Raw genomic sequence first — 23,790 nt, 5'->3', positions numbered from 1 at the left:
GAGCTCAACATTACAATCAGAGTTTATTGTATTTATAGAATACAAGAACCTATGGCTTTATTATTTAAATCTTCAGTTCATCTCCTCCTATTTCAAGAACTTCTTCCCCAGTCTAAGAGGATCCACAAGTGGCAGTGTTCCTTTCACAAATTATTTTTTTTAATTAGTGCTCAGTGGGCAGATAGTGAACACCTGATTATATTACACTGAAGATCTAAACAAACTGGTATATTGCTAGAGAGAATTGACACCGTGAATCCTGCAGGGATGTCCTTAAATCCATGAAAATATGAGGGGGTGGAGATGTCTTCTGAACAGAACATTACAAGGTATCCCAGATATGCTCAATAATGTTTGTGTCTGGGGAGTTAGGTGGCCAGCAGAAGTGTTTTAAACTCTGAAAGTTATTCCTGGAGCCACTCTGTAGTAATTCTATATGTGTGGCATGTCACATTGTCCTGCTGGAATTGCCAAAGTCTGTTGGAATGCACAATGGGCATGAATGGATGTAGATGATCAAACAGGATGCTTATGTATGTGTCACCTATCAGAGTCTTATCTAGATGTATCAGGGGTCCCATATCACTCCACGTGCACACCCTCCACTTCATTAGAGCCTCCACCAACTAGACATGTAGGGTCCATGGATTGATGAGGTTGTCTCCACACCCATACACATCCATCTGTCCCCTCAATACAATTGGAAACAGGACTTGTCCAACCAGGCAACACATTTGCAGTCATCAACAGCCCACTTTCTATGTTGATGGGCCCAGGCGAGGTGTAAAGTTTTGTGTAGTGCAGTCATCAAGGGCCTTCGGCTCCAAAAGCCCACATCAATGATGTTTTGTTAAAGGTTCACATGCTCACACTTTTTGATGGCCAAGCATTGAAATCTGTAGCAGTTTGTGGAACGGTTGCACTTCTGTCGCGTTGAATGATTCTCTTCAGTCGTCATTGGTCCTGTTCATGCAGGATCTTTTTCCAGCCACAGTAATGTCCAAGATTTCATGTTTTACCGGATTCCTGATATTCACGGTACACTTGTGAAATGATTGTATGAGAAAAATCCCCACTTCATCGCTACCTTTGAGATGCTGTGTCCATTGCTCGTGCGCTAACTGTAACACCATGTCCAAACTCACTTTTATCTTCATAACCTGTCATTGTAGCTGCAGTTAACTGACCTAACAACTGTTTCAGACACTTCTTGTATTATATTAGAGTTGCCGACTGCAGCACCATATTCTACCTGTTTACATATCTCTGTATTTGAATACACAGTTTCTTTGTCACTTCAGTGTATAATGTTTAGATAATATTTGTTTGACATCCTGTAAATTTTCTGGTTGAATAGGTAGTCCACACAGCAATTCATCTGGGGGCCCACGCAAGAATCCTTTTCCTTTTTTGATAGTTGATTGCTACACTGAAATGTCAGATACGTACTATACTACTACTCTTACTACAACAGATGACCTTTTTTTGATATGGTTACAATTACATTTTCACTGCTCCCATGAGAAACTAGTAATTGTGGGAAAATGAAACTTTGTGGAAATATTTGCTGATTGCATGCCATGTTTACATTCCAGGTTACAAATGTTACTCAATGTGCCAACCATCTGCTCCCACAACAGCCTGGAACCTCACTAGAGGTACTATTTCATAATTTTTCACAGCACTTTTCAAATGTGCACCACAGAATGCCTTGTTTTTACGGCAGCTCGTGCACTGCTTGAAGACTGCACATGGCAATTAAAATTCTCAGCCATGACAACACTGACTTCAATAATTTGTGGCCCAATTGGCCATGAGCCTCTTGCAGGAGCAATTTCCAAATTCCCAGTTAATCTGAGCTCCCAAATCTTACTATCCAGCTCTGGTGCAATAGGACGACTTATCTGGATCTTCTTAATGCACTAATACACTCGAAAAAACAGCAGCTTTATTGCTGCTATTTTGATAAAAAGCTTTACAAGCAAAGCCTGTTCATTTTATCCAGAAAATTTTGACCGACTGTAACTGTAATGCAAACTGATGCTTTCATTTCAACCCTATGTCGCCATACCAGTACTAGTGCCTGAAGGAAAGTCATGACACCAACACAACTAGTAATGCAAATCCTGCAGCACACAGTCTGGTCATTACTGGTATGAAATTTGGTACCCATACAGTAAATAGTTTTATAAGTACATTGGCTCAAGTAGTGAAAGTTTAATTGTAACAACTGTTTAGATAGTTTGCACTCAGATTTTAAAGTGCCAAAATTGATGGAGATTTCAGTGTTGCATTAGCGAACCTCTTATGGTCTCTTATTTTACATACATCACTTCCTAACTTGTTGGCAGCGCCTTTATGTGAATGAAGTTTAAAGTACTCTTCTGGACAAACAATGACTTCTTTGTTGTGTAGAGCTCCTGCATACATCGCAACATGTAAGTTCACGGGAGCTTCATTGCACAACCAAAAGCAGATCATTCCAAGTAGTGCAGATTTTTCTTTTTGTCTTTAACAAGTAGGGTGAAACAGTTCAATGTAATTGATGATATCTTCAAATTTAAAAGTGATCAGACACGTGTGCGTTGAGGATGAAATTTTGTTTGATTTTTTTGGTGACCTGTTGAAAACCAAATAAAGACTGTCATAGTTTCCTTGTTCTGAGGGGCCTTCGAGTCACCATTACCTCCTGTAAAATTGTAAGCATAGAACTGGCTACTGTAATACGCTGCTTGGTCAGGAAGTTTTCGTAGTCTGACAGGATGATTTCTGAGAATAGGATCCTCCTCATAAAGTACACATTCCACAATTGTTTGAGTATGGCAAATATTCACAAACTTTCAAACAGCACAAATTCTTATCATGATTTTTTTTTTTTTTTTTTTTTTTTTTTTTTTGGGTTTAAGGGCGCTCAACTACTGAAGTCATTAGCGCCCAGTCACAATTGTTAGAGCACATAGAATCTAGTAAAACTCAAGGGGGGGGGGGGACACCAGAAAGTTCTTACAAAGATGCAGATAAAATAAGTGAAAGAGTTAGATGTCTTTGGACAAGCCAGTCAAAGTAATCAAACTAAGAACACGAGCAGCTGCTCGAGTGTCATCAGCTAAAATATCCTGTAAAGTAGATGGCAGAGACAGGACAACACGAGATTGACTAAAACGGGGACACGACAATAAAACATGGCGCACTGTTAATGCATGACCACAAGGGCACTGCGGGGCTGGGTCACCGGAGAGCAGGTAGCGGTGGCTAAACCGGCAATGCCCAATCCGCAACCTAGTCAGAAGGACCTCTTCTTGCCGAGATGGTCGGGAGGAGGTTGTCCAAGCAGTTGGGAGCGGTTTTACTGCCCGGAGCTTGTTTCCTTGAAGTGATGACCAAGTATCCCACCACAACGACACAAGCCTCTGACAAACAATGCCACTAACGTCAGATGACGGGACACAATGGGAGGCTGGCCGAGGCAGGAGGACTGCAGCCTTGGCTGCAGCATCAGCAGCCTCATTCCCAGTTGGACGCAACTTGGTTTCCTGGAGACCAAGGACAAGCGGACAGTGCAGGCGGAGGAGCAGTTGTAATTCCTCCCAATTAGATCGAATACCTCTTATGTTCCAATGTAACAAAGCCATCGCTAGTCAGAAAAAAGAGGGAACGAAACGAGTGAAGAGCTGGTCACCTCGACGGCCACGGAGGGCCAGGTGTCGAGGGAACAACGCTACAACCGGCGGGAGGCGGATCCTGTTCCATCGAGTCGTCGCCAGCGGCGCCCGCTGTCCCGGGTTGCGTAGGAGGGGCAGCATCATTCGCCGACGAGAGGCCAGCTGAGCGCCTGGCAGCAGAGCGTCCCGGCGAAACTGAGGACAGCCGGGAGCAGCGACTCATGGATGGAGTGTCAGACGAAACGCGCCGGGGTATAGAGGGGGATAAAGACTACTTCTTGGAGGCCTTCTTGGAAGTCCGATGAGGCACAGGGATGGTGGGCTGGACCCGAAGGAGGTCCTCACGTGGGGGGTCCGTTTTGGAATGCCGGACCTCGGAAGCCGGGGTCCGGAACGTTTCCCCGATGGACGTCTGAGAAGAGGATCGCTTCTCAGGCGGCAGAGGGGGAGGAGGAGGAAGGGTGGCCCCTGGGGCAGAGGGGGGCAGGGGCCACGAGGGAGGAGGATTTGGAAGGGAGGGATTTGGGAGGCGGAGGCATAGACCCTGGATGGGGTGAGGAGGTGGATGGGGGGACAGGATAGGGGTGAGGATACTGTGGAAGGAGTGGACACGACTGAGGCAAACGAAGTTGTCAACGTCACGGGATGGAGGCGGTCATACTTCTTCCTGGCCTCAGAATAAGAGAGGCGATCCAAAGCTTTTAATTCTTGAATCTTCTTCTCCATCTGATACGCGGGGCAGTATAAAGATCTAGGCGAGTGGATACCAGGACAATTGACACACCAAGGTGGTGGGGTGCATGTATGTTCCTCACGAAGAGGACATCCACAATTGCCACAAAGGGGCTCAGCCTCACACCGTGACGACATGTGCCCAAAGCGCAAACACCGAAAGCAGCGCATAGGAGGCGGGACATAAGGTCGCACATCGCACCGGTAGCACATCACCTTTACCTTCTCCGGGAGAACGTCCCCCTCGAAGGCGAGGATAAAGGCCCCGGTGTCGATGCGACGGTCTTTGGGGCCGCACTGGACTCGCCGGACAAAATGCACGCCTTGGCGCTCCAGGTTGGCCCTGAACTCCTCGTCAGATTGCAGCAGGAGGTCCCGATGAAAAATAACCCCCTGCGTCCTATTCAGTGCCAGATGCGGGACAATGGACACTGGGATGTCCCCTAGTCGGTCACACGCCTGGAGCGCCGCCGACTGAGTGGCGGAGGTGGTCTTTATAAGAACGGACCCCGAACGCATTTTACTGAGAGCCTCGATTTCCCCGAAGATGTCATTGATGTGCTGGACAAAGGACATGGGCTTGGAGGTGCCGAACGTCCCCCCATCGGTCCGAGAACAGACTAAATAGCGGGGGAAGTACTTCGCCCCAAGCTGGCGGGCCTGTCCTTCCTCCCAAGGAGTGGCCAAGGGGGAAAGGGCAGGAGAACCAGAACCAGAACCAGAGACAGTACCTTTCTTTTTAAAAGACTCAGCCGCAGAGCGACCCGATACATGTTGACGTTTCATCTGCGAAACGTTCGCCCCGATACCACCCACTCCGACCAGGGGTCTCCCCATGGGCGCCACCCAGCCTCACCTGGCAGGATGACCGTTGCCGGGAGTCCTGATGCCCCAAGGAGACGGACATCTACTCCTTGGCTGACGTGGGGAGGGTGCAGCTCAGGTATCGGCAGTACGATCCCTGTGTTGTCAGGGGGCTACAACCTAGAGGGTACATGACGACCCCACCACAACAGGCTGGCTACCGTGCTGGATTTCTGGTGCCATGGGAAGACCATCATGATCGTAGGTGCAGATGGGGACGCACTATGGGCGTAACTTGTGCAACGCATCAGGCGTTTACGCCCAATTTGAGGAATAGTGGGTGTGGTTACAACGCCGTTACAATGCTGAGTGCCAAGGTCTTAGTGCACTGAGGACCAGTGAGACACCACGTAAGGCGTCCTTCCCCAAAAGGCACGTACTTCTGTAGAATTTTGAAAAATGGAGGTCAAACCCCAAGGGGACCATCACATGGAAGGCCGAAATGGTTGAAACTCCTTTTAGTCGCCTCTTACGACAGGCAGGAATACCTCGGGCCTATTCTTACCCCGGACCCGCAGGGGGGGGGTCATGAACTTGATGCTGATGGATAATGAGAATTACAGAACCATCATCTTTCAAATCAAATAAGGTTGCATGGTGATGAGGCAATTTTTGGAAACAACATTGACTTGTAGGTTTTAGAAGTGATAGGATAGTGGATAGAATGTTGTTTGTAACAGTCAGATATTTCACACTTAAAATGAAGGAGAGAGATGATAGTCTGGGAAAAGAGTAGCTGGTTAAGACTGTTTTTGGAACTTGGCACTTCATAAGCACTTTTCTCTATCTCTGAAAATTATTCTACATAAATCATACCATAGTGTGTGAAAATAAAGGATGAAAGTAATGATCATGTTCCTAGATGCATTCCATGATCCACCTCTAGCCATATGACAGCACATCCAGAATTGTTGAATATGACCATTTTGGTGGTCCAGTTGTTAGAGCATGGAGACACAAAGCTGCATGGATGCATGGACCACCGTACGCTCACCAGTCAACGCTGTTGTGACACTGTACTCTTCCCCCCCCCCCCCCCCCCCCCCCCCGTCCATCCTTTCAGAGGTGCATTCAGCCTCAACTTCATTGAAATGCATGACAATGCATGACATCGAAGAGCTGGGATGTGAAGATATTTTGTGAATGGACAGGCTTGCCCATTTTTTCCCCAACTTAAATCCCATTGAGTATGTGCAAGTTGCGTTGGGAAGAAGTGTTGCAGTACACCACAGGCACCAAGGACCATCCAGCAGTTTTCAACTGTGCTGGTGGAGGAATGGAAAGCCCTACCGCAAAGGTTACTTAACTTGTGGCCATCGTATGTGCACATTGCAGAGCATGCATTACCATCTGGGTTGGTCACACACCTTATTAAAAATCCTATGGTCTGGCTACAATTCCCTGCCAGGTCGGAGATTTTCTCTGGTTGGGGTGAGGTAGCTGTGTTGTCCGTACATTTGTACTGTCAGAAATGACACGTCACTGTTCAGATGGCTGTATACACACTTCCTAAAAACCAATTGAACAGATATGTCCTACCTCCAGTAACATCCAGGGACCACCAGAAATCATGGAGATTACAGTGTAATTATTGTCTTAATGGAAGAGTCATTTCTGTTCATTTCATTGCATGTTTCTTTCAGGTGCCTTCTATTTATATTGTAGCAATTCTGTCTACATATGATCCAAGTTTCATCGAGCTATGTTACTTTGTACTGGTACATTATGCGAAAGTTACTTTTGTCCTTAAGTTTTGCACACCAGTGTATGAATAACCTTATGAGCTTAGCACTACATATAGAATGTACAACTGAACTTTTGACAACTATGACTTTACAATTGCCAGGAGTTTCGGATTCACAATGTGAGAGACCACCATATTTCCGTATCACTGGCTGTGCTCATCCAGTAGAGCACACTTTGTTAAGAGCTTACTGAACTGAATGAACAGTGAGATCAAAATGAATTATTTCAGGGAAATGTGCTTACATTCTAGTACAGAGCACTATTATAACCCGTCTTAATGCACAACTTGCATCAAGTGATTTCAAACAAAAACATTAATAAAATTTCATCATTTACGTAACTCATGTAAGCTTTTAAATCTTTCAAAAGAATGAAATAATAGGTTCATATCAACAGCCAGGTCTGCTAGGATAAATGTTCTTGAGACACTTATCATTCACCTCAGGAACACTTTGTACCAAGCAGTTATCAGACAACCAAAAAATATATAAATAAATGAATAAATAAATAAATAGCCCTTTGCTTGCTAAGTAAGTTGCACTTCAGTGTAAGGTTGCTGAGATGCTCAGTTGGCAATAGTGTAACATCTGCAAATGTGTACAAGCATGATCACTACAATTTAGAATGGTGGTCTAAGGAAGTGATTATTGGGGTGTATGAAAAATACACACATGTAAAGAGTGAAATCATGGACAGCTCTCAAAGTGAAGTGAGTAAGGCTTTATGTACAATATGCACACAGGACATTGTATGTATATCAGTTAAGAATCATGAAGGTGATAGAGTGGTGTAAAAAGAAAATGAGAGAGAGAGATATAGAGATAGATAGAGAGAGATAGAGAGAGAGAGAGAGAGAGAGATATGGGGGGAGGGGGGGGAGGGGAGGTGGAACAGGCGCACCAGGTACAAGCAATTCTACATTAGACACTTCATTAGAATGTGAAAAATCTTATTTAGAAGGTCACAGGCAGAAATGAGTAAGTAATGATTGAACTATGCATGGTGCAGTGTATATTTTAATATAACAGCAAATTTTAAAGTTCAAACACAATGCTTTGTAATAAATACAAACCTAACTTCCTCCAGAGTTGAAATTTCTTCTTGTATGGATTTCAAGTCCTTTTCTTTCATCTGTAAGGTTTCTAGCTGTTCGTGGAGCTGGACATTTTCCTATAAAAGTATCAGAAACTGTACTTACACTGACCTAATACACACACATCAAACTTTAAAAAAATTGAAACAGTTATTTTACCAATGTTTCATTATAAACAAGTTTTTTCAACATCAGGTGCATTGATCAATATTTATTTCCAGGTTCAGATATACCTGTAGCACAACAGACAGCTGTTCTTCAAGTTCCTTTGCTCTGACCTGCTCCTTCACCTTCGCAGTCCTCAAATCTTGTAGCTGACTCAACAGCTGAACTACCTCTTCGGTTGATGCATCTTTTGTTTTGGTTTCTCCTCCTGGTGAATGCTGTTTGGGAACAAATGACAGTACTCTCATTATCCTGCTATTTAAGCACAACCGTTAACAAAAATCAGACATTTTCTGAAAAATGGAAACTATTTTAGTGAATTATTATATAGATGCAAGGTCATGATTAAAGCAAACATGCACCTGCTAATTATGTGTAAAATGAATTTTGCTATTTATAACAAGAACTGAACACTTCTAAAAAGAAATCCATCACAAACATGAAGTGCAATGATATGATATAATGATATTCTTGTATATTAAATGATGTGAACTGCATTTTAAGCCTACTAGGTCAGGGTATATATACATGCAGACACTTTTTCCAGGATGAAAATACATTCTCCTTGCTAAGGCAATGTACGTCCCCCCCAGAAATATAAAACTTATCAATCCTCTGAACAGTAAGTTTTTCACACACTAGCTTATAACTTCCTGGCAAAAAAAAAAAAAATCTTTGATGCACACAATGTATACACTGAATGTTTTTGTATTAAGAAAGTATAAATACAAATTCCACCAAGCACAGCACAGCAATGACCAATGCACTGAAATCAAGATTGACAGACAGAAGTGCATCTCACAGCGCATCATAGCTCATGTCACGTGATCTTGCCAGTCAATGATGGCAGGCATTTAGAGCATACAATGTGTGATGTAGTCAGTCAACAGCAGCATCACTGTTAAATATCCGGAACACATGTAGGAAATGTTAGTGAGTTAATATGCATACAGTAAAGCTACAAGGAAAGCTTGGCTTTCACATATAATATTAGACTTTTTTAGCACATGTTACCGTTTAAGATGTATTAAACACAAATTTGCTACAAAAATTTTAAATAGTAGCATAAATGGCTGGTCTTCTGTGCCCAAAATTTTTCTAAGCAGCTTGTCCTCGAAGTGTTAATTTTTGAAGGAGAGTAAAATGCTTCATGGTGTAAGAAATTCATTGCACTTTCTCCCATGTAATGTAATTCATTTTGCCTAACAGCAAATTCTCTTTGAAAGTAGTGCTTCTAAAACTACCATTCGCAAAAGTTTCCCGCCACCTGTTAAGCAATGTACACAGTTCCGATGTCACGTTCATTGACAGCAATTTGTGTTAGAAAGTATTTCATTTGTCCTAAAGCCTTTGATCCATTTTGCTGTCAGCTGCCGCTTGTGTATGCACTGTGTTTTGTTGTTTACAATGGTGCATTTTCTTTGCAACTGAAGTCTTATTTTTGTGTACTACAAATGTGGGGTTTTTCCCAGCTGTAAAAATTCCCATGTTTTGCCCAGATTTCCCTAGGCATGTACACCACGTAGCCGATTCATTAAGTGTTTTGTATGGTCACCCTGAATTTTAATATTTTAGTTACTACATATGGCTGAAGTGACTCCACATACACAAACTCAGAAGACAAATAGTAAACATTTAACCACGAACCTGGGAAGTAGGTGATTTACTATTAGCCACATCTGTGGGCTTGACTGCCGCACTACCACTAACAAGTGTTTCAGCTGGTTTCCCATTCTGCTGTAGCAGCTGTTCTTGCCTCTTCCTCTGTGCTGTTACCTCATCCAGGGTCCGTTGAAGCTCCTCACATTTTGCATCTAGTGCTTCAATTTGGGCACAGAGGCTGAAATATGGAACATTCATAATTAATGACATTTTTTGGCTTAATATCAAAGAATACAGTTCAAGTAATACTTATGAAGTTGCAACCTTAAAAAGGGAACACACAGCAATCATGTGAGTCATCCAGTTGCAGAACTCATTTTGTTGAAATAAGTGAAATTTTCAGAAATCATAAAAACTGTCCTTAACAGTGGAAAGACATGGAGATGCATTTCTTTGAAAAAGATGGTGAACTGTGTTCTCTATCTTATCACAAAATTATGGATTAAAATTTTTCCAACAGTTTTGTTACTGAAACAAGTTCATGCAACTAATTTTCAACAGCTTAACATACATAGAAAATTTTACAAAGTATTTGTCTATTATGAGAGAAAACAAGTTTAATGCTGTATTTCTATTCACACATGCCATATTGAACAACATTTAGTACATTTCAAATGGAAGAATGTGTAAACTGCATGATTATTTTGCTCTGAAACTAGGTTTCCTTTGTAAGCTTCCTCTTATTTTAACAATTCAAACTGAAAATTCTAATTATTTGCAACACTGCAAACTGTATTTTATTCACCACCATTTATGGCTAAGTCAAAATTCTCAACAAGATATACCAAATTAAACAGTTAGTCAATAGGATCTCTTGCTAAACATTTTCATTGGAGTTTTAATGGCATGAAGACTTGCTTTCATCCAGTTTTTCTCGAGATGTTTGATGATAAACCGTTTTTTGGAGTCTTCAAGTTTCAAAGTTATTCCCTCCCACATAGGTGCTGGTGATGATATTGTAGCTAAGTGTTCATCTTTTTGAGTATGCTTTTGCCTTCCATATACCCACAGTTTTAGTTAACTTTGCCTCTCAATGTACATTCACAGGGTGTAATTTTTGCATAGCAGACCACTTGAACGAAATGTATTATGCACCTTAAATTAGCTTACAGTAAACAAGTAAAGAATTGATTGCATTATGATTCAGTTAATCTCATATTTGTCTTTGAGCTCTTTGAAGAGCAGGCACTTTTGCCTTGAGTTTCTTCTTCTTCTTCTTCTTCTTCTTCTTCGAAGTGGCCCTCTTAGTTACTCTATTCTGTGCAAGTCTGTTCTACGGATGTGATTTTAAATTAATATGGTCAAAGGTCAACATTTCACTTATTGGCTGTTGATATACTTTCCGGGATGTGAGGTCGTGGTCCAAGAACTTTTCTGCTCCTTACGTTGTCAGTCGGCAAGACTCAGCGGAGCAGCGCCTCTGAGGAAGTCCAGCGCAGTCCTGGACGAAACTTAAGGAGCAGAAAAGTTCTTGGACCATGACCTCACATCCCGGAAAGTATATCAACAGCCATGTCACCCGGTCGTGAAAGCCTTCATTCTACAATTTCACTTATTGCTCAAATTGCACAAGGTTACGTAATATTTGAGAAGGGTATCTATGTCCATCCCTCAAATAGTTGAATATTTCTTTAAGTTGAAAGACATATTGTCTACAAGAAAATTCTCAACTTCTAGGACTGACGGGCTCCGAGTGCTTTCATAGCAGCATAGAATTTAATCCATTGTTGCGAGTTGAAATAATGAGCAAGAGGTAAATGGTCCTATATACTCATAGTGGAGGTGTTCAATGTGTGTCAATGCCTCGAGTAACTAATCACAATATTTCTCCTTTCATGACCACACGATGGTTCAATAATTCCAGAAAGAATCAATTTTCTGAATGTTTGTCACCTCTCAATTACATTGGCTACTATCTCCAAACCTTCTACAGGCATCTTTATTAAGAAGGTGTAGTATGCGAGGATACATAATATACACAGTTTGTAAGGTTTTACTGCTGATTAAAACTGTCACACTGTTAAACACCTCATCTTCAATCATGATACTTTAATAAAGAGTAAGGAACAAGCAAGTAAAGGTGTATGCTTTCCGTACCAGTGAGACTTTATTCAAATAACATATTGAGGCATAAAGTAATCCAGATACTGTCAGCTTCTCTAAAGAAGCTAAGCGGAGAGATCAAATTAGAATATAGAATCTTTCCCCACAACAACCATGTTCCATGTTACAGTGCAGCTAAAACTATCCTTTCCTGATAGGCCTAGAAATCAAAACTTTCTTTGTCCACCAGATATAGCCATCATACAATTACTTTCTTATAGAAAAGACATAATTATCAGTCTCTAGAAATGATTTTATCCGCTTGTGAAACTTTCCAGAAGAACAATATCACACAAACATTAGTTACTAACTGGAACTGGGGACCCCTACCAATGTAAACAAAAATTGGGAACTTCACATTTATCATTCTTCCCACAGATTATAAGATAGCCCAGATTTTGGCTCCAGGCTCAGGTTCGCGTTCACCTTGACCTCAGCTCGCTCCCAAAGGAGGTTACCCCCGGTTCAGTCTACCACTCCCGTTTTGTCGAACTTCGTTCGAAGTTCATTAATATGACCTTCATTTATACAGATGGCTCTAACACCAATGACGGGGTCGGGTGTTCTTTTATTGTCGGGGCACAAAGTTTCAAATACCGGCTCCATGGCCATTGTTCAGTCTTCACAGCTGAGCTCTTTGCCCTCTACCAGGCTGTTCTTTACATCTGCCGCCACAGACATTCTGCATATGTCATCTGCTCCGATTCCCTGAGCGCCATCAAGAGCCTCAGTGATCCGTACCCAGTTCACCCTTTCGTGCACCGGATCCAACACTCTCTTCAGCAGCTGGTGGCCGTCGGTTCTCCGGTTAGCTTTATGTGGGTTCCTGGCCATGTCGGTATCCCTGGGAACGAGGCTGCAGATGCCGCGGCCAGGGCTGCGGTCCTCCAGCCTCGGACAGCTTCTTGTTGTGTCCCTTCGTCAGATTGTAGCAGGGTCATTTGTCGGCGCATTTTATCGCTGTGGCATGCCGATTGGGCTGCACTTACAGACAACAAGCTTCGGGCCTTGAAACCTCTTCCCACGGCTTGGACGTCGTCCTCACGCCCTTTTCGGCGGGAGGAGGTAGTTTTGGCCCGGTTACGAATTGGGCACTGCCGGTTCAGCCATCGCCATCTGCTGACGGCTACGCCGGCGCCGTTCTGCCCATGTGGGCAATTGCTGACGGTCCGCCACATTTTAACGTCCTGTCCGGATTTTAACACACTGCGTCTTGATCTTGGCCTGCCATGTACTCTAGATGCCATTTTAGTGGATGACCCACGAGCAGCTGCTCGCGTTCTTCATTTTATCAACTTGACAACCCTCTCTAAGGACATTTGATTATGCTGTTTTTTTTTTTTTTTTTAATCCTATGCCTGTCAGTCTGTCTTTTATCGTGTTTTCCATTTTGTTGCTGTTTTAAACTTGTGACTCGCGGTGCGTTCCTAACGTAGTAAAACTGAATTTTTTTAACTAGATGGCAAGATGGAATGGTCATTGTAAAGCTTAGCAAGTAGTAGTGTATAGTAATCATGTGCATATTAATACAGATACCTTCTAATTCACTTGCTTAAATTAAGATGGCAGAAGCATGATTACTGTTGAGCAGTTTATTAATGATAATAAATAGGAAACATTTCCTTTTGTTCTGCAAAATTATATTTATTTGGTCACACACTGGCATTTGGCTTCTTAAAATAAAACTTTTCACCCAGTTATATACCAGCATCTTCTGATGTTGCTAGCTTCTTTATAAAGGTTCCTACTGCTAAGTATGTGAATGTATTAGCAGATTTTTGCAAAAACCCACAGTAAATCTTTTGCAATTACATGGCAATCATTGCTGCACAAACATGTGTAAAACAGAATAATTTCTCATTTCAGAATACTACTTATAGGTAGTCATTGGTCTAGCTACACTGCTTGAAACATTCATGGACAATTTTGAATAAAATTTCTTACTGAAGTAACTATTGAATTGCAAAATAAAGTATTGGTTCATATATGTGGACTAAGTGCTGTGTTTATTGACTGATACCAGTACAGAAATCCCTGCAAGTTCCCTGCTGCCTCACAGACACAAACATGCAGCTTTCCATTTGATGGAGCTTATCTATTCCATTATCTGACTTTGCCTACACTACAGAACTACAGACCTTCAAGCGTATCACTTCCAGTAATGTCTACAGCTCTGCAACAACTGATAGTACACTACGAAAAAAAAGAAGACGCATAAAATTACTCCAGTTCCGTATGCTGGCCAAAAGGAACCAGTCCGTAATTACAAAAACTGATGCCTCATACCACATACTGGAAAAATTTCAGATAACCTCACAAAAAATTTACAGCCGTGCACTACATTACTGCATTTTATAATACCAACAGTATGTCACATCATTTTATTCAATAATAAAGATGAACTGTGACCCCTGGCACTAAATTGTGTGTATAAAATAACACGCAACCTATATGAAAAAGTAAATACTGTTCAGTCTCTCAGAGATTTGCATATTATGTTACTTGAATATGAGAGAAGCTGGAGATCAAGAATGAGAAAGATCCAACCTCTGCTGATCGCTGTTCAACAGAAAACCACTCATTATCTAGAATGTTAAGTTTTACATTCTGTAGAGAAAATAAAAACGTTGAATCTACAGGAAATCTATACACACAGAATTCCAGCTTCGTATTTAATGACCTCACCTCCCCCCTAATTAAAATTAAGTTTTAATTACACATGCTAGATCAAAATTTTAAATTCAGCTCTATTTTTCACCAGCTGTTAAATGTATCTCCACAAATATAAAAAAAAAGTAATATTTTTAGTGTGACTGTTTCTGCTTGACAAAAACTAATACTTTCCTTTGTACACCGAGTAATTTTTATGTCACTTGTATCTTCAGTTTAAACAATGTCTTTGTAAGACACACATTTTGTGTGTGTTTGTGACATTCAGTAGTCATGTGGTCTAAGAAGCCAAAAGAGGGTTTGTGACCACAAATAATTTTTCTGACCATTTTTAATTGTACCACCACCACCACCACCACCACCACCACCGTCGTGTTCTGCCATGCACTTACAAAAATTCAGTTAACACTATAGCAATAGTTTACTGTGAGTACAGTATAAAATACGGATTGTTTTATTATCTGCTTGTCTTTTGTTTATGTATACTTCACCTAGTTTAACAACCCTGAGGGATTGTCTTGAAGAGATCAATGGGACATGACTGAATTTTAACTAATTAATTCTTTAAGTTGAGATACACCACCGATACATAGAATTCTAATATAAAATTGTGGCACTAAGTTTTTGGAAATAAAGTCATACATTTCTTGAAAAACTCTAGACTCAAGACACAACTACATGAACGATTCAGCAAAAATCACTAAATTTTCTTCTCTGTGTCAGTATGTGAGTATTTTGTTACTAGTTTTCCCCTTGCTCACCTTCAATTTCTATTAAATTTAGCATCTGTCTGAAACATATTGTCTTAGATGGTCATTATATGACCTCTCCCAACATTCTGTATGCTACCAACTTTTGTCATTGCTAACGTAAATTATGAAACTCTTTAAAGTGAACTATTTACCTCTTTATGTGCCTCTTGTCATTGGTGTTGTCTGCAGCAAGCTTTTGATTTGTCCGTTCTAAGTCTTGTATGCTAACTTCCAACTGCTCATAGATCCGTAAGCGAGAGTCGTTGACTTCTCTTAGGGCAGCTGTCTGTTTAGTGAGGTACTGAAACATTGCAAATTGCATGCTTAGGAGGTGTGTCAGTTTGGCCATATAAAAAGTGATATAAGCTCCATACTTCACCACATCACTAAACCATCATGAAAATCAGTTCCACACATCCTTCTTAGCAATGTCAGATATCACTAAAACAAATGGTTTTTGGTTATGCCAGCTTTCTTCATCTCCAATTTAGCCTGACAAACTGCTCAAAATAATCTGTTTTGGAAATAACCAACTTTTGGTTTTTTATTGCTATTATTTTCAGTAATAAAAAGACTGATCAAATACTGAAACATATTGAGACTCCCTCCAGTTTTCACATTTCGAGATACATAGACACAAAGTATCAAATACATTAGGTACATAACAGAATTAGTCAGTGCTAAAGGATGGAAACTGAAGTTGGACAAATCTATAGTTTTCATATTAAGTTCTCCATTTCCAAGGGCTACAAGCAGCTGAAAGCATATTATATAGACAGAAGTGGCAGCTCAGCTATGTTCTCTTTTCATAATGAACTATGAATGAATTGTGAAGTTTTTGATTTTTACTGTTGCTGTAATTTTTTCCACTTATTATTTCACAGAAACAGCAGACAAATAAGCATTTGGGTAAAATTTGTAGCATTATTTTCCTCCAATTATTTCAAATTTTGTAGTGAAATATGTTAATGTACTTTTAATCAGGTGTGAGCTCAGTCTTGCTAACTGCACGTGCACATACTCTGTCTAATAGGCCATACTACACGGCAACAGATACATTGTTATTCCAGTAATGTTGTACCAATTGTTATGTCTTGTTTGTTGCTAGTTCCTAACTGTCTTGTGTTGTTACTCAAATAGCACATGTTCCCCACTTACTATAACACAATATTTCAAAACAATGAAAATTTTACAACTATCACTCATTTTTTGAAAAAGTTTCATGTGCTAAAACTTCCTGATCTTACTTCTGCAATGGCAAATAGACTCTTACCCGTTACTACAAAAAATAAAAACCTGTTGTAACAGAGACCGAACAAATACCGAAAAATGCCAATCTTCAGAACTAAAAAGCAGTTCTGTTTAAACCAGTTGATTTTTCTCTGTTCCTATCTTGCATACCTGGATTCTTACCACTGTAACAGAATGCTTGCTTGCCATGGACATCAACACAACAGTAAAACTGAACTCTGTGCAAAGGGGATACCAAAAATGGCATCTCTTAACATCCCTTATTTCATCTGCCATTGTTCTTAAGCTACGTGCATGAATGTTATTAAAAAACCCAATGAAACAGTTCAGCAATGACAAATATGCCAATGAGCACCCTCACATCATTTCTGACACAGCCTAGCTAATCGCTGAAGTGGCTTTTAACTGGTTCACAGCAAACCATGTTCTTTTAAAATTAAGAATTATGTCACTTTTTGCTACCCAAAGCACATTGATGGTCTCTGTAGCTATCAGATTATTAATCACATTCTAGATTAAATATGTAGCATTACTTTTTATAACATTTGATATCAGTTCAGAAGAGCACAATGAAACCTAAGAACTGAACAAAGTGTGATTGTAGTATACGGTACTTTGGACTACTGAAGTACTCAGTACAAGCTTGTTTCTATAATCTAAAGCTTGTGCCTATGGGAGTTTGGTATTTTAATACGGTACTGTGCAGTATAACCATTTCTTAAGGTAAAAACATTTTTGTTCTATTTTGAAATGGATTTATGTAGAGTAAGTTAATAATGGAAGATAAAATTAGGCACTTACTGGATACTGGTATTTCATTGTTCAGTGGTATACAACTGGAAATTTAAAAATATTTTCTTAGTTAAAAAATTGTGTAATTTACATATCTAAGAAAAATTGGACGTGTGTAAGATAATTTTTGACAACCTTAAGAGATCTCCCGAGTCATCAGGTTTTATACCAGACTGATACATTTACTGTGAGAGATCCTTCCTCAGGAGCCAGGGATGACTGATTAATTTACACAACAGAATTTAACAAAATGCAGTCTGTTATAGGGACTGAGCACTGTATCCTGAGTGGGTCTTACTGAACTATCTGTTACTCTTATCTATGGGCATGCGATTCATGGACTATGAAAGGCATATCACTGACCAAAGTATACTTATAACTTATTCCAAAATTGGCATATTAAATAATGAAGGTAAATTGTATAGTTATATGAGAGATATGCAGCAACTGCAAGGCATGAAGATGACAGCAAATGAAGATAAGCACCTCACTAGAGCAGAGCAACTGATAGTGTGTTCGCCACTTCCATACGACTTAACATGTTATCGCACCTATCAGTCCCCGTCATGCCAGTGCTGCAATGTATTCTTGTCGTAAGCAGTGGTGGTCGGCATTGAAGCGTAGTGACTACACTGAAGGGAAGCCTCCATCTCTGCTGGTCAGGCCTACCCTCCCCTGAGTGTGGGAATCATCCACCCAATAGTCTCCTAACCTACCAACCCCTCCTTCCTGGTCACCATGATGATCTATATCCTCACCAACAATTAATTCACTTTGAAGGCATCATCTACAGACAAACCATTTGTACAGCAATCGGCAGCTGCATAGCACCATCCTAAGCCAGTCTATTCATGGGCTGTCTAGCGGAATCCGTCCTCACTACCGAGAATCCCAAACCCTTCACCTGGTTCAGTCACTGATGACTTGTGTGATCTGGACTGTGGGTCTGGACACACTATCCACATTCCTCCACAACATCAATGTCTTCTCCACCATTTGCTTCACCTGGTCCTTATCAACTCAACAAGATACCTTCCTTTATGTGCCTCCACTTCAAAGATGGCCTTTTTGAACCTACCAACCACCTGCATTATCCCACCCATCAACAACTGCTACCTATTCCATACCAGGAAGTCTCTCTTATACAGCCTAGCCACCTGTGGCCATCTTATATGTAGTGACAAGCGTCCCTCCTCATATATACTAAGGGTCTTACCGAGGCCTTCACAAATCAATATTACCTGCCCAACTTTGTACAGAAATAGATCTCTCAATGCTTGTCTCAACAGTCACATACTACATTCTACATTCCCACCATCCAGCCACTAAGAAGCACTGCCCCCATGACTCGGTACCATCCATCAGAACTGCAGAAATTTTATCACATTCTCCATTGGGGTTCTGACTACATCTTGTCTTGCCCTAAAATGAGTAATATTCAACCGCTTTCCCTCCCAACCGAATATGCTGCTGCCAATACAATGTGCTTTACTTTAATGACTGCTTCACAGACTGTGCCATCTGGATCCTTCCTACCAACACCAGCTGAACTGCACAGATGTTAACTCTCTCTCTGCAGTATATCCTATGTTCCCATAAGCCCCTCTGGCCTCAACCTTCTTTAGTATCTTTTCTTTACCCATCTATCCCCTTCCCTGCTCCCACTCAAACACTGCACACCTTTCTATACCACAAACACACCCACTAGTGTTTTCCCCTTCTACTTCTCTCTCTTTTTCTGCTCCTCTTCTCCTCCACCTCAAACTTAAGCTAACAGCCCTACCCTGTCCCCACCACATTCCTGCAGGCTCCCACATACATAACTAGACCCTCACTCCCCCCCCCCTTACCCTGCTGTCCCTCCCCCTCCCCACTCCAGCCTCCTCCTCATGCACCTCAACCACAGACTTCTCCTCCCATCAGGTGCAGGTGCTCACAGTCTGGCTTTAATGGTCAGAGACAGCTATCACGAGTACGTGTGACTGAGTTGTGCTTGCATGAGTCATATATATATTTTGTTCCTACTTTAGACACTCTTTTGGCCAAAAGCTCGAGCGTATAGCAGCCTTTGTGTTGTCCCTGTCTGCGGCTTCGCACCATGTCTATATATGGCGAGTGGTGATCCATCCTCCACATATAGCATTGTTATTATTTCATCTTGAATTTGCCACTGTTTGATTTAATTAAATAATGCCCCAAGAAATTACGTTCTGTAGTTCTAAATGTGTAAGAAATTGTCATAACAAAACATAGAGCAATAATAATGTTTGTGCCCCTCTTTTCATTTTTGGTACCACCAAGCTGTTGTTAAATTTCCTCTAGTGAAATTTACTGTAAATTAGTCCATCTTAGCTTTTTAGAAATAATTTTGAATATAGTTAATTAGAATTAATTCAATAACTGTGAAATAAATATGTAGTGTCAGTTGTAGCAGTAATTAAAAGCTCATATTATTTAAATCAAACATAGGGAAAAAATGTATCACTGAAACCATGGAAGATTCCACAGAACATTCTTTCTATGCTACCTGTTGTTGTCCATCTTCATTCTTAGATTGGATGCTGTTTACTTTTACTACATTGCTAAAACATGTGGCATCCACTGTCAAAGAATTTTTCTTACTGGAAAACAACAGCAGTGAAAGACGGGTCTTTGATTTAGATTAGAAAAAGAAGAATTGTATTATTGCCAAGGCTGGGCATAAAGTAAATTTTGGTTCCATTGTGTTTTGCTTATGTAACAACAGAATGTGTGTATACATCACAAATCAAAATTTTGTTACTCTTATATAGACTCGTTTCCAAAGGATCAGCAAGCAATGTAAGTGTGCACGACATACCTCTATCTCCTGTGCCTGATCCTCTATGACTCCCTGGTGCTGTTTGAGGCTTGTCTCCAACTCCTTGTTCCTCTCTAGTAAAGTCTTTCCTAACTCTGCTGCCAACTGCAGATCTGAAAACCAAAATTTCCTATCACTACAATTCCATTGATACTGTAGTTTTACACTAAAGTAACCTGTGATGTGAGTGACAAAATAGAATATGATCACAGTGTGATCCAAGGTCGTTTTCTTTAGTGATGAATTGCTGGACATTCGTAAGAGAATTAAAGTAAGTTTTTAACCACATGCAATCTTAAGAACTCAAGCACGTATAACTTTCACTCATATTTCTGCTCATCTGCCTATAATATGTGTAACTTGTGTGCAATCCCCCCTCAGTTGAACACAGGAATGCCTTGCGTAAACATCATCTGAAATATAAAACTTCCTTAGATACATTTTGTGTATATTTCAGTAAAACTCTTCGACAATCATTCAGCCCATAAACATTATGAGGAATAAAACTTTCAGGCAACCAGTTTGAAGTATTTCAGATGCAGCTACACTGCAGAATAGTAAGAGTCTACTAAGTTCATTATAATTAAATACTTAAGTAAGTTTGCAAAGAAGACAACATATTTGAAGCATGGCATTCAAAATAACTCAGGAGCATTGAGCTTAATATACTCTTAATTACCTTGCAAATACACAGTGAAGAGCTAACACTAGGAAGTAATGTCATTCAAAGCCTGAAGGTCGATTCGACATTTACCATAACTTCATCTGCACAGTCCAGTTTTGTACTTCCTAGTCTTCCCCTGAACCATAAACTGAGTTAGCCATTACAGAAGTATCTACAGTTTTATGTGACTCAACCACAGTGCTTTTTTCTCACACTTATCGACAAGTGATACTAGAAGAATTAGGAAGGCCTGGAATCTGAACTCCAATCATTTGGATTTCTGTTCAAAGTCGAGCTGTAAGTACTCAATTTTGTTGCAGATTGAGACAGGTTCATGTGCCCACTGTAAACACTAATTCAGACATCTTAGTACAATGTGAGACTTATAAAACACCATCAAAGTTGGTAAGTTGGCGAACACGGGCACGGAGCTGTTTAAAGGCTGTGAGGTACTCCAGGAAAGGGTGCCGCTGTAGAGCTTGCCAAAGCTCCCTTAATTGCTTCAGCAACTTCCGGCTACCACCAAGGTACTGCCTTACGCCGGTGGCAACCTGAAAAGCGATGGATCATGTTTTGTGTCACAGAAATGATTGTTGTAGACACCTGCTCAACCATCACATCCATGTTACTGTGTGGGGGAGATTCAACGGTGACAGCAGAGGAGAAAGTTTCCCAGTCCTGCCCATCTGGGCAGGCATCCATGGGCCTGATGCTGGGGCAGTGACAGGAAGATGGGGAAATGGTCACTACCACACAGGTTGTGATGTGCTCTCCAGTGGATAGATGGGGGAAGTCCTGGGCTGCAAATTGATAAATCAATGGCCGAGTAACTACCGTGAGCCACTCTGAAATGCATGGTGGCCCCAGTATTTAAGTGGCAGAGGTCGAGTTAGGACGGTAAAGTTTCGACATTTCTGCCTCTGCCAGTAAGCATGGTGCCACCCCACAAATGGTTATGGGCGTTAAAATCTCTCTAAATTAGGAAAGGTTTAGGGAGTTGATCAATCAGTGCAGTTAATACATTCAGGGATACTGCACCATCAAAGGTAAGATATACACTGCAGACAGTTATTTCCTGTGTCGTCCTTATTCTGACAGCCAGAGCTTCAAGAAACTGAGTTTAGTACATCAACGCAAACTCCACCCCACACTCGATTATAGTCGCTACGGTTCCTATAGTATCCCTTATAGCCGCAGAAGGCAGGGGCCCATATTGCTGGGAACCAGGTTTCCTGGAGAACAACGCAGAAAGCAAGTCTAAAGCTTAACAGTTGCCTTAGCTCAGCCAGGCAGTGAAAAAACCGCCGCAGTTCCACAGGAGGATGACATCTTGAGACTGGGAAGGTATGGAATATTCAATGAGGCTGTTTACGCCTCAGGGTCACCTGCTCCCACCGACTTTTTGCCTGAGCAATCCATATACATGGAGTCTGAGGGTCCGGCAAGACCGATGTCCTCAGCAGACGCCAGAATGTCCACATCATCCACAGATGCAGAGCTTTTAGGTAGCGGCGGTGTGGGTGACACCGCAGTTCCCTAGGTCTTCGGGGATCTCCTTTTTTGATTTCTTTCGCAGCTCCTTGGGTTTCCCTGGCTGGGAGGACTTCACTGATTCAGTCTCAGGGACTGAGGATGAGCGTGAAGCCCTACGACCAGCTGCTTTGGAGCCGAGGAGGACTTACGCTTCTCTGGCTCAAAAGTGGAGACTGATATCCCTGATAGTTGGGGGGGGGGGGGGGTGTTGATCCTGAAGTAGGTGGTGCGGGAGCAACAGGGAGAGAAGTGGCCCCCACCATCAGTGGGGACAGGTGTAATCTGCAAGGTACTGATGGGGGCAACAACTGTTCTCGTAGTGGCAGCCTAAGAGGTGATCATAGCCACAGTATGTAGGATCTCAACTTTTCTCTTAGCCTCAGTGTAGGTCAGTCGGTCCAGGGTCTTTCATTCCATGGTTTTCCTCTCTTTCTGTAAAATCCCGCAGTATGGAGAGCAAGGTGAATGATGCTCTCTGCAGTTGACACAGATAGGAGGTGGGGCACATGGAGTATTGGGATGTGATGGACGTCCAAAATCTCGACATGTTGTGGCTTCCTTTGATGAACTCAGTTCTTGCAACTTAATGCGTTTTGAATGGACAGAGAATGTTCATAAAAAGCAGTAATGAAATTGCTTTTTGTCTAATCCAGTTTCTGAAGAAACTAAACCTAGTGGTAAATAATAATATTCGTCGATTTGCTGATGGACCTGATGGCCAGAACAGGAACAAATCTCTGTTTCCCATCTTCAGAACTATCGACTCATCCCGCAATTTCAGGAACAAGCAACAGTCTATATCCACTTCTTGTTTGTAGCATACTGTCTGAAACTGAATATTTTCATACGTTTATCATCATGCACATTCCGTGTGTTCTACCAGATCTGGAGTGCTGTTACCGAGCTTAACATTGTCCTTACGATGCATTGCTCCCCGTAAGCCGTCTGCACGTTTTAAGTTTGTCAAGATGTGGGACAAGATGTGAAATTCTCTATGATACCGTGGTGTTGAGACATTTCATTTTCACATTTCTTACGAAATGGCTGCAGCTACAAGAGAAAACGTCGCCTGATCGTTTCTGTGGCAATGAGCCAGCCGAATTCAAGGCGTATAACGGCGAAGTCACATGTCAAGAATGCCAATAGCTGGTGCCGTCGACTGGAATTCTGTACTTACGGGGGGACACCTTTGACCTGCAACGCTCGGAATCGCACGAATCCACGGTTAAACGAATACTAGATCATACAGAACAACAACGGAC

The 23,790-nt window shown here is 41.5% G+C and overlaps 1 protein-coding gene across 3 annotated transcripts in view; it reads right to left on the bottom strand.

The window, feature by feature from the left end:
• The window catches only part of LOC126261079 (cerebellar degeneration-related protein 2), a 467,608-nt gene that overhangs the window by 13,877 nt on the left and 429,941 nt on the right, over positions 1–23,790 (bottom strand). For all 3 annotated transcript variants that reach the window (XM_049958508.1, XM_049958509.1, XM_049958507.1), the window contains exons 2-6: positions 20,332–20,444; positions 15,602–15,750; positions 9,910–10,102; positions 8,331–8,480; positions 8,077–8,174 (exon numbers count right to left, since the gene is read on the bottom strand). In XM_049958508.1, coding sequence (XP_049814465.1) covers positions 8,077–8,174; positions 8,331–8,480; positions 9,910–10,102; positions 15,602–15,750; positions 20,332–20,444 — 703 coding nt within the window. The remainder of the gene's footprint in view (positions 1–8,076; positions 8,175–8,330; positions 8,481–9,909; positions 10,103–15,601; positions 15,751–20,331; positions 20,445–23,790) is intronic.

Source organism: Schistocerca nitens, chromosome 1 (assembly GCF_023898315.1).
Source record: "Schistocerca nitens isolate TAMUIC-IGC-003100 chromosome 1, iqSchNite1.1, whole genome shotgun sequence".
NCBI classification, from domain to species: domain Eukaryota; kingdom Metazoa; phylum Arthropoda; class Insecta; order Orthoptera; family Acrididae; genus Schistocerca; species Schistocerca nitens.
The sequence above is the reverse complement of the archived record's forward strand: the minus strand, read 5'-3'. Positions and strand labels throughout refer to the sequence as shown.